General features: G+C 38.2%; 1 protein-coding gene across 2 annotated transcripts in view; it reads right to left on the bottom strand.

Annotated features, from left to right (window-relative positions):
* TBCD (tubulin folding cofactor D) overlaps window positions 1–12,532 on the bottom strand; it is a 129,477-nt gene that overhangs the window by 61,151 nt on the left and 55,794 nt on the right. For both annotated transcript variants that reach the window (XM_040580054.1, XM_040580062.1), the window contains exon 16: window positions 4,789–4,846. In XM_040580054.1, the coding sequence (XP_040435988.1) occupies window positions 4,789–4,846 (58 nt within the window). The remainder of the gene's footprint in view (window positions 1–4,788; window positions 4,847–12,532) is intronic.

Below are 12,532 nucleotides of genomic sequence, written 5' to 3'. Positions count from 1 at the left end.
TCAGAGAGGAGAGAACATCATTATTGATCTATCTACAGAGACCTCCAGCAACGGACAGCACTTGTCACCTGACATTCGATAATGTAACATACAGGGGGAAGTTCCAATCTTTACTGAAAACGCCACAAGAATTTTGACACACAGAGCTTCTGTACTTCCTACATAAATACAGTGTGCATGTGGTAATCCACCTGTAACAACAGAGGGTGAACCCAGCTCAGCAGGGTGCCGGCCCCTCCGTACGGACAAGCACTCCCGGCACGCAGGTGGAGCAGGAGCCCCTTGGTGCGTTGCTGAGGTTATGTCTGATCTGGATAATGACTCCAGTTCCCGTAGACGTGCCCGGGCTAGTTCAGCTCCTGCTCACAGCCTCTCCATTGTGGGACACGTAGCACCGGCTGACTCCAAAGCACTCACCCAGCACCCTGGCGGGCTGTGGAGCCCACCTCAGCCCACCTCAGCCTGCCTGCACTGCAGCCTGCTGCTGCAGTGCCCCTCGGCTAACCCGGTTAGGATTGCCCCGGGTACAGCTGCATGGGCTAGCTTCCGCGGCGGCAGCGGCGCAGGTACACCCTTGGGCAACACATAACGCAGGCTTCCAGAACAGGAACGTGCTGTAGCAATGCCCTGCACTTGCTCTTTATTGTACGCTGGAGCCCAGCTTCTGACACGGCTTTTTTTCCACTCTGCTTCCCCACCAACAGCCGCTCCCAGCCGGGATCTGCCGGGACGTCGCCCCATGTCACCCTGCATCATTTCCCTTCTCGCTTGCACATCACCTTTAGATCCCCCTTCCAGCTATGGAGACCCTTTTGCTCAGCATAGGGACATTTCAGCAAGGATGATGCTCTCGGCTATCACGTCCAAGGGATTTAACACTTAAATCACAGCTTTACAGTTTCTTTTAAAACTGCACTGCTCAGACAAGTGTCTTAATGGTACAAAATCTGTAAAGCCTTTTTCTTCCTTTTTAAATCAGAAACTTTGATACCCAAACAATGTAAATCTGGTCTCAATCCAGTGAGGATTTTATTCCACTTAGAACACATCCATAGGCCTAGGACTGAAATACACTGTGGCAAAATCACTTGAAAAAGATGTATAGGGGCCTATGTAGAATGTGGCAGCACAAAAGCTGTTGTACCTAAAGATTTCACATGTTTTGTTTACCAAATGTAGGAATTTTAAAATTCCACCACTGTATCACCATTTAATTTTTTAACTTAGAAAGACAATCATAAAGATCTACAAAACAGTCCAGCAGCACGGCAAAAATACTTAGCATTAATCTGACGTGTTCTAAATGTCTAATTTACATGTTAATTTATACCTGATTACTTTATCTATAAAAAACATGTAACTTTAACCGCTGCTTACAAAGATAGATATTAGTATTGCCTTACTATAAATATATTTGTCAATGATTTCAATTTAATAAGCTTGGAGAAAAATAATCAGTTTGGTATAGATTCTCACACTTGTGTTATGAATTTACAATTCATAAAAGTATGAAGAAAAATAGTAAATTCCTGTATACATAGCTCAGTAGCTAGAAAATTTTCCAGTTGCAGACTAAAACTGTATGGCAGCTTGTTTCACAGCTGGTTGCTTAGGTTGAGGGAGGTCTGTATGTATCACCATGAACCTCTCTCAGCTTCTGCACTGCTGAGCATTAAAAAAAAAACCAAAAAACAAAAAAACCAACCAAACACTAAAAGGTGCTTCTGCAAATAAGTCTTCAGCTAGTTAATGGGAAATTTACAATGAAAACCAAGATATTCAAACAAAAACAGAAAAAGCCCTCAAAGGAACATAAAAACAGAACCCTAGAGTGTTTAGAGCTATATTTGGAAAACTTTACCACAGATTTAAGAAGGCTTTGTTGACAATGCACATTCCAGCTGTGACAATTTAAACACAGGAGACACTTAATTGTGACAATTTAAACACACTGACTATTTAAATTCTAGAACAGCATCTAATCCCAATTTTAGCAACAAAAATGTGTTTTTCCTGGGTTGGAATGAGTTCGTTGAACAGAAAAAGTTACAAGGAAAACGATCCCCATAATATTATTCTGTTAAAGCTTTATCAGAGAAAGTAGAACAGAAATATGAAAATAATGAAGCATATTGTTCATCCAAGTGAAAAGGCAATTTCCTACTGTTCATAGAAATCCTTTTTCCTTTAGCATTTTTTTAATGTTTCACAAAAAGATTTTTCTTCATAATAAAGAGATTTTCACTAACTGAATATTTTACTATTTCAATCACACTTTCAAACAACTGCCAGTTCCTAAAGATGCCAAATACTTCCATTGTTTTGTAATACTAATTTTTCATACAATCCTCTTCTGGAGATGGAAAAACTGGATGCAAAGGCCTTAACTTCACAATTCCTTGATATCAGAACCAAGATGACCAAGTAGCCTTGTAACCTGAACACTTTGCTTTCCCCAAGAACCCGAAAAAATATTAAAACGTTCTCTAAATCATTATTTTAGAAACTATCAGCCAACCAAGAGGAATAAAAAAACCTTCTCTAAGATGTCAGAGCTCAAAGGAGCCCAATTCGAGATCACTTATTCACGTGATTATTCCTTAGAATGATTATTCATGAAAGAGCTGCAGAAGTCAGCTCAATATGCTTTTGGAGCTTCAAAAGAACAGTCTTGTTTTATTCACTCTAACCTCAGGGTTCAAAATATCTCTATATGCTATTTTGTTTCATTGGTGTTCTGCATCAGAATATATTGCATATTGTAATAGATGGAAAACCTAGTAAAACATGTTAGTTATTTAAATATGTATCTAACTGTAGCAATCATTGGGAATACTTAGGACTCCCAGATATTTTTCTTCACAAATGTAGTAATGCCTGGTGAACATGAAATATTTCTTTGCCTGACTTTCTAAAATAAGAAAAAAAGGGTTCAGTACTTCCTTAACTATCCATCAAAACAGCAATTCCAATGTTTGACCAGCTTTAAATTAGAATGTATTAATGAAAGAATTAATTTGACTGAAGATAACTGAATTGCAGAGTGGTTTTGATCGCTTGGTTTAAAGTAGAAAAGCGAGAAGAAAACATACTGTAGTTTGCACTCATTTGAAATACAGAAGCACAATCTGCACTAAGCTTGGAGCATTAATAAATGTATCTGGTTTAGCACCGTATTTCGTGGTCAAACGATCATTTATGTTTAAGCATAGAAACATAATGAAGATTACACAAGACAATTAGATCAAGCCACTAAAGGTAAGGAGTGCATTTGTAGTGGCAATCATGTTAAAAAGAATTCTCTTCTTTATATATATTGCCAGTGAATCTTAGGACAATTCCTATAGAGCAAATAAATAACTTACTTTTCACCATCTATACCCCTTAATGGCTTGTGCAATTTGCAGGAAAGCAAAGCTACCTTTGTCCTCCTCTACAGATTTTATTTGAATAAGGTGACTTAAATCAACCAAGAATAACAAATTCTACAGTTTCTGAAATTTAGGAGTTGAAGTCTGGGGAAAAGTAGCATTGCCCATATTCATTAGTTGTACAGTATGAAAAGAACATGTTGTATCAGTACTTGGTGATCCACAGCATTGTAGCTTCCATGCTTCGGTTTTAACCTATTTAGACAAAGCGATTTGTGATACGATTACACAAGCGACTGACTCACTTCCCCAGCAATTACGCTGCAGCTTCATTCAACAGCTTAAACTCTCAAGCAGAGGTGTGGCTAGAAAAAAGTAAGGATGCTATGCAGGTATCCCTGAGAAATCCTCCTTATGTTATAAATCCATTAGCTTTCAAAATTTCAGTCAAAAAATAAGACAGACCTGTTAATTAATTTGCATGTTGCAAAGACTGCCTTTTTTTCTTTTTTTCTTCTTTTTTTTGCTTGTTAAATGCATTCTCAGTAATAGAGACACCTGGTTCTTTGACAGACATTGTTTGGTCCTGTTTTGAATTAATATAATAATAAGGTGGGCTTTTTATATTTCCATAAGATAATTTATCTGTTGAAACAGAAAACTTTTTTTTTTAAGAAAGCAAGTTCAATGTATACAACACACTAACTTAAATTCTCAAAGATGTCCATTCTTTCTTCTTCTCAAGTTCTATAGCCTCTCCTTCATAAATTCCCTCCTTCTAAGAACAATCACTCATTCCTTTCAGTTCTCAATAGCATAAATATTTTTTACCGAAGGGCTCAACAGACTATACTCAGGTGTCAGTCCTGTTAACCAGATAGCAGTATCTGCCTAACAGATTTACCACCACCTTCTAAAAATTCCCAGTCTTACAGAAGAAGTTTTATATAATAACTGAGATAACGTTTAAAGGAAAAATTATTTTGGAAATTTCCAACTTACCACAATTACAATATAACAGTCAATGAACAATTAGAAAAGTGTAACTTCACAAAACTCACCAGCTTGGTGGCTTGAAAAACATACAGTGTTTGTATATTTCGTACGACCCTTTCATCTTTGATACTAGAAAATGCTAAATAGCTCTTTCTTAAGATACTTTATCTTAACCATCGTGACAACAATACAGCAGATTGTGAACTGTAGCCATAAATCGAAATGTGGATGTATGGATTATAGAATTTAAAATCTAAAGTCACATCATACTTCTAAAGATCTAAAAAACCACCTTTTTGCTCAAAAAACAATATACTGTTTACATAGCACAGTTCTACAGAGCTAAGTCTACAAATTATTAAATTAAATTAAAACAATCAAAGAATAACAGAAACATATAAGCTAGAATGTGATAACTTACAGAAGCAGCTCTTCTGCAATTAACATCACGGTCAAATACTGCAGTAATAACCAATGCACTGAGGAAATAAAATATTGAGTATTAGTACCATAAATATGAGAAGAAATGTGTCACACCATTTCAACATTTCGACTTCCAAGTAAAACATGCAACATTTCCTCTACAGAGCTTATTATATATAAATACAAGCCTAAATTAAAATTTGCGTTAAAATAACCGTGTACTTCCTTGTTTCTCTAGTTTGCTGTGGCCTTTCCATAGCATAAAGAGACAATCACCATCCTACTGTATCAAAGCATAAGGAGTATGCAAATACATTGAACTGCATAGAAAGGTTTTATATGTTTAATGTAGAAGGAGCTTAAAACTCGGATATAACTACCATCTCTAATGTGAGACTCGTACAACACAGTTTTAAATTCAAACTTGGAAATACGGTTTCTCAATAGCCAAATGCACAGCAAGTCTGAGGTAAGGCTTAAGCAAAACTAAAAGTTAAGCCACAGAAACTTGCAGCAATCTCTACAAGAACAATCACATCCTGGAAGTAACAAAAATCAGAAAACAATATGTAAATCCTGCTAAACAGAGACCTGCACGATAAATTGCAAAGCAGTTTTTTTTAAAAGGTGACATGTAGATACAGAGACATGATTATATGAAACTGCTCCTTTGTGATGAGGTCTGGTAACCCTGCGCAGCTTAATTCTTCTACCTCAAAAGAACTGCCTGTCAGAAATGTGCTGTGCAGCAGAAGAGAGAAAATATATCCCAGCGCAGGAAGTCTACAGCTTTAGAAATCCACCTCCAGCATTCAATTAACTTCAGTGACAAATAAACATCACTTCAGGAGAATCATTTAAGCAGAAAATTATTCCTTTCAAACTCTGCAACTCTTCATTACATTATTTATTGACTCCAGGCAAACCAGGAAATAAATACTGGCTGAAAAGTAAATCCCAGATAGCTTTGCTTTAGCATAAAGATATTAATTACACTGATAATATCGAGCTTCCCTGAGTAGTGGCTATCAGTTTCCTACAGTGAGGAATAATGTGTTATTAAAATTCGCTGAAATGCACAATCAATGTTGCCTCTGTAATTTCAGTTTATCTCCATTGAGGAAAACAAGAGACAGAAAGCAAGAAGAAATTAAAATAAACCCCAATAAATTGTTCTAAAGACAGTTAATGCTTTTTTAATTGTACCTGCGTCAGCAATTCCTCTCTCTGCCACAAAGACATCAGGTCATTACATGACAAAAGGAAGTCACCCAAACGACAGTGATTGGAAGAGCAAATTTTTAGGAAGCATTGCCTTAGGAAGCAGAAGTGGCTAACTGTTGAAAAAGTACTGGATCAAATACATCACTGTCACACCAAGCTTGCTTATTTTCTTCTCTGGCACACAGAGAAACTTAATTTTAAAAGGATACTTAAGAAGTATATTGTTTTAATGATACGAATAGCTCCCATGAATTTTTCAGTTATAGAAGAAAACGTTCAAAATGAGGTAACTGGGTGAAAACCATCCTGGAAAGCAAAAAGAAGCAAATTTCTTCCCAACTTTTCTAATTACACGGACTATAAGATAAAACATTATTTTGCCAGTTATGCAATATTTCCATATTGATCTCTTCTGAGAAAACAAAAAGAAAAACCCAACAGACAAAACCCCCTCAGGGAGCCCAGAAGCTCAGAACGCAGAGCACCGCCCGCACTGCGCCGGAGGTACCCTGCAGTCACAGCGTACTTCAGAAGAACCGTGCTGGGGCAGACCAAAATCCTGTCCTGTGTCCAAGAGTGACCTAAAAGGGACACTGAGGGATGAGTGTAAGGACCTACGTATTAAATATTAACATATTGATTTGGAAGATTATGAAGTCTTTTCAAACTGGAGATGTTAGAAAACCATCACTGGCGTATAAATACTGCTATTTGAATTTCATATTTAGACTTAAAATGTGGTTGACGAAATATAATGGAAACCAGTTTCAGGTTATTATACACAACAAGAGTTCACCTTATCATCAAATTTTACGTTTCCATTTTTTCTTATTCTTCTGTTACCTGAAGACAAACCTGTGTAAGTTAAACCAGCAGAACAACATACTCTCTATGTGATGCCACCTGAGTTATTCAGCGCTGCAACCGAGTACCATGTTTAGAAAAACAAAACAAAAAACCCAGGAATTTTGTCATTGCCCCCATAGTCCCATTATATTCATAAGTCATGCCACAGCTGCTGGCTTATGTTAATCCTTTTAATAAAGCATTTTAAACTTATCAAACTACACAAATAACTTTTTCAAGTTAATTCCCATTTGAAAACGCAGCACAGTCTGCCGTAACACAGGGATTAGCAAGGAAAGCAACATGCGTAAGATGAAACATGTCTAAGGTGTCTTCACCTGTCTGCTTTGTCGTGGGAGTTTATGTGATACTCCACCAGGATTTCCTAACATAAAGAAACTGTTTATGTCAAACAAAGTGGGATATTTTTTTTAAGCTGGTGGAAGAATCATGTCTTGACTTGCCTAAAACGTACCACACCTGACTAGCAACAGGTAGAGCAAAGAACAGCTTTGCATCTTGCAGTCTCTATGAAACACCTTCTGTAGTTCCTTGAGGTATATTTAGCCTGTTTGCATGACAAGCAGTTAAGTGTACAATAAACACAAATGGACTTTAAAAATCAAGTTGCAATTCTATCAGTCAACTAATAACTCTCTCTTTCTTCCCTGTCCCTTCCCCTCTCCCCCAAGTACTCACTTAACTGGCGCTAGGGAAAGTTAAAAGGACTCAGAGCATGTTAGCGGCTCCTCACTCCCCCAGCCCAGCATGGATCTCATTACCTTCCCCCGACAAGGCAGAAAGCAGCAGAGAGCAGAGGCCAGCCAGGTGAGAGACATCAGAACACAGAAATACCAAGTTACCCAGGTGTACCAGACAATAAATCTGAATTTCCTTTATCACCTGTAGCAGGCACTTCTAGTCTATACTAGTCACAAGCAGCAAGAAGCTCATCGTACTGCTAACCTCGGAGAATTTGCTACCATTAACTCAAGCATACCACCCTGAAGCTGCGGCAAGAAAGAAAGAAACTCTCAAACCTCTTGCCAATTTGGCGCAAAACCAAAATTTCCTTCCTGAGCCCAAAAAAGGGAAAAGTCTAACTTGTAACAGGACAGAAAACTCTCCTCCTGACTATACATTAGGGAAGGGAAGGCATAACAATCATCAAAAGCAAAACAGTTTTGAACAATACAGGCAAGTTAAAAAACGGAGGCGAGACCAGAGTCAGACCCGCGTCTGTTGAGACAGCTGCTGCACACAGCCCTTTCCACACCTCTTCAGTCATGCCAGTACCCAACTGGAACAGCTATGCAGTGACCTGGATGATGAAAACAGATCTAGGTGCGATTAGTTTTTCTATTGCTAGGTTAAAAAAAAAAAAAGCCACTCCCATTCACTTTATCACATGCAGCTGTGCAACGCTCAGCTGCAGCAGCAAGCAAAGGTGCTTCCTCAGCCAGCACTGCTAGGGAAAAAAGCCCTTCAAGACTACAGCCTCAGATTTAATTCCTCGTATTAATCTAGGCAAGCAGGTGGTCTGAAGAAAAGAAGAAATGCAGTGACCATTCCCACTTCTACACTGCGTACTTCCACACTCCCTCCAGCCCAGCTGACACCAAGCTCTTAACACTTTCTGCCAGCCACCCAACAGCCTACAGGGCTCAGTGTGGTACTCTAATCCCAGCGTTCTGGGGTAAAATGATGGAAGTATAAGAACTAAACAAGTAGAAAAGAGTGATCAGAAAAATGCTTAGAACAGGAGTTACAAGTGCTGCTACTAAAAAAAAAAATAAATTAAAAAATATAAGGCATGTGGTGCCCCTGCAGGAGCTAACTTTACACAAGTGCAAGACACAGTCCGCACACAACCCTCCACTGAAGGCAACGTTCACGTACATACAAGAAGAAAGCTATTCTCAATATTTCATCATGGTACAAGATGTAGCTCAGAGCAATGCTTCAGATTTCCCCAATTCTGCAGGACAATCTTGCCCTGGAGCAAGCTACATCACTCACCCATAGCCACACCTTCCTTCCCCCCCCCCCTTCAAAAACAACACAGCACCGCAGGGAAGGCAAAGCGCCGGCTCTCCCACACTGTACGCGCTATTTGTATTAGTATTCTGCTGAATGGGAGATAGCAATTAGATCTTTCTAAATAATGATTCATTTATTGATTACCTACACCACTGAATGACAGATAAATGAAACTACATTCTGACTACGCAACAGCTCCAAATAGTTAAGATAGCCAGCAACAATTTAATCACTGTAATTGTATAATAGAATAGCAGTGTGTTTTCCTTTTTATTTTTTTGTTTAGGTTTTAAACAAAACAACTCAGCTTCTTAATGTGCACCTGCCGCTTTACAGACAGTAACTTCCACACCCAAGGGGGCAGGAATCAAATTACCTGTATTTCCAAGTTATTAAATTATGCTTAACTTTCCCCATAGGTAGGCTTAAAAAGAAAGCATACATGTAGAGACTGGGAGAGAAAAAGGTCTCAGTCTGGCAGTGCTTTTTATAAATATATGCTTGAATGGCGACTTCAATACATGCATTTCAAATCGCAGTAAGGTTATCTCCTGCAATAAACGTCAAGTTTCATCTACTTTGCCAAGACTTTTCTTTTTATGGTCCTATAGTTTGAACAGATCAAGCAAGCTTTCAGAAACTAGTTTAACGAGACTTTAAAAAATAAATCAACAAATCTGACTAAGTGTATCTTTTTGAAATATGGATAGGGAAAAAGTACCGGTGTGTAAAAATACGAACAGGTACTATTAGAAATACTCTCAGGTGAATATTTCTAACAAGTGTTCTCTAACTTTTTTGTTGGGTTTTTTTTTTTTTCCTTAAAAGAAGAGTAGTAAGGTCAGAAAGGAAAAGGGCTGATCTATACCAATCTAAGCCTGTAACTTCAGTATTCTGACAATTCTATCACTTAATAACTGAACATTCACAAGAAAGCAGAGAAGAAACAGCTATCACTGAATATGGAGACAGATATTTCTTTTAAAACATTGCCGTAAATTTTACTTTTAAAAAATTAATTTTATCCAGTTTAAGGGGATTTTTCACTAGTCAAAAGTGAATTACTTATGTCTCTTGACTACTGAAAACACAGAAAACAACGTCTTTCCATTACACGATGATACAACTTTGCAAGCAAGCAAAGGAAAAATAAACCTCACCACCAAATTACCCCTCTACTTTAATTTGTGACTACTGGACCCCAGTCTGAACGGGATGTGGGGCAGGACCCAGTTTATAGCATAGTACTGTATTTTGGTACCCAAGTGAGTTTCCCAACAAGATGTGCCAAAACGACATTATGTGCCAAAGGCCACGACATGAAGTAGGAAGACACGAAGCAGCTCACTGTTTACCTCAACAACTTCTAGTTACACCCAGGGCACCTACTCTGCCACAATGACCACCTCGCCTTTCGAGTCTGAGTGTAGCAACCAGCTCCTTACGCTCCCAGTTCAGCATTACCTGTGCTCCTCCGGCCAGGTAAACAGCAGTGCTAAGGACCATGAATGAAGGATTAAACCCTCTGCCAATTCTAGCACCAGGACAAAGCAAACACTCGGTGCATTTTTTTTAAGGAGGTAGTATTTTCCTTTCTGGTAAACAATTCATTATTTTTCTGTAAGAATCTAATACTTTATATTCCTGTATAGGCAGATGTTTTTGCTGTGTAATTCAGCTCACAGTGGATATTATGTACTTTGTTTCAAGATGCTGAGTTCTGCGTTTTTTAAGGGTAGCAACAATTTGCTTGTGGCTAGAAGTATGACTCTTCTTTAAGTAAAACAGTGACACACCTAAGGCTAGATTTAAAAAAAAGCTGTATGTAATTATCGGCTTGCTGACACAATAGGTGAAACTGTGTGTCATACTTTATTTGAATATTCTTTTTCACCATTTCTCTTTGGAGCGGCAATTCTACCTTCAAGAGCTGATTTAGGAAACGTATCGCCAACATAACTACAAAGATTTTTAAGTAAAGCCTTAATATAGCATTAATACTTGCTAAGATATTGTGCAGCTCTGTTAGAAAGCTAAGTATATACCAGCCACAACACCTTACAACCGATCACAAGCAATTTTCAGTTTCCTCCTGGCCGTGCTTGTCTCCCTCCACCAACTTATTCCAAACGACGTGAAGCTGTTGTCGCTGGCATAGCCACAGTGTTCACTGGTATTACTACCACTGGCAGAAGATAACAATTATTTTCACTGGAGATTTTCCTAAAGAGAACATAAGCTATTTGTTTCTAGAACAGTCTGAAGACTGTTCAGACAAAAAGACAGCAGCTTCTTCAGAAACATAACCTCCTTCGTACCTGTCCGCAAGTTCCCACTAACAGCTTTGTGACAGTAAAACAAAATACCACAAACCATGAAAAATCAAAATGGTGAGATTGCATCTAATGTATGGAGAACAACATTGTTTGCACCATGGCAGGGTAAAGGAGTAAAAGAAATATATTGCTCAAAGCATCATGAGCAGAAAAAGAATTCTGACAAACAGATCAGAATTCTGATAAATAGAAGGTTTACAGCCTCACACTTTGGCTTTTCTAAATTTCACAAGGAACAAACTTGCCAGACCTTAAAAGAAACCTTAAAGTTTTTCAACTGAGTCAGAGTATGGAAGCAGACGATTTACTTTCAATAAGGCTGCTGAACAAACCTACCAAAAAAAAAAAATAAAAAAAACACCAGTTTTGAGCCAGACTTTAGTATTGGTATGGCTCTACTCATCCTGAAGATTTGCCTGATTTGCTCACAGTGAGAATACAGATGTATTCCTGTGAGTTTAAAGACAGCGGTAAATAATTCTGCGCAGCTGACAACAGCCTGCTAGAAACATTTGTTAACATTCTGCTCATCGGTGTCACTGTGTCTTCATTGCTACCATTACCTGTGCTGGTTAGATTAAAAATAGGAATACAACCCAAGATGTAATCACATGATTATTTCACTGTGCAAATACATCTTTATGTACATTTATCTTAAGAATTTCATAGCATATATAAGTTACCACGAACTCAGCTAGGAGGGCATTAAATATGGCCCTTCAAAATAAAACATTTCTTTAATAACTTACTATGGCAATTAGCATTATTTCTAGCATGCTTAACTAAAGCAGGTCTACTCTGAAGCACTGCACTCTCGTTACAAAAGCCATCCAGAAACAGTGGATGGCACCACGTTCCAGCACAGCTTGATGATTCCAGAATCGCCTCCTTTAGCATCTACGCTATCGTAGACGAAACATCATCAAAACAACATGAAACTGCTTTATTAGAGACACAAGGCTAAGATGCCTTAGAATTTTTTGCCTGCTTACTTTGGAGGAAAGACATGACAGCTTAAAAAAAAAGAAGAAAACCAGTGTTGGGCCTTAAGAAAATTGACAGTAAGTTCTTAGACAGAAAGATTTTATCAAGGTCTTAGAAAACCCCAGGAGCAAGTACCACATAGATAAGAGACACTGTTGTGTGACCCTGCATTAAAGGAGCAGCACTGGAAAGTGCGGATACAAGGACAAAGAACAGCAAAGCCCAGCAAGACCACAGTGCACCAGGATCAAGAAATAAATATGGATATGTAAGGCTTACAGATTGTCCCAGAGAACCTTAAAAAAGGCTTTA

Source organism: Falco naumanni, chromosome 1 (genome assembly GCF_017639655.2).
Source record: "Falco naumanni isolate bFalNau1 chromosome 1, bFalNau1.pat, whole genome shotgun sequence".
NCBI classification, from domain to species: domain Eukaryota; kingdom Metazoa; phylum Chordata; class Aves; order Falconiformes; family Falconidae; genus Falco; species Falco naumanni.
The sequence above is the reverse complement of the archived record's forward strand: the minus strand, read 5'-3'. Positions and strand labels throughout refer to the sequence as shown.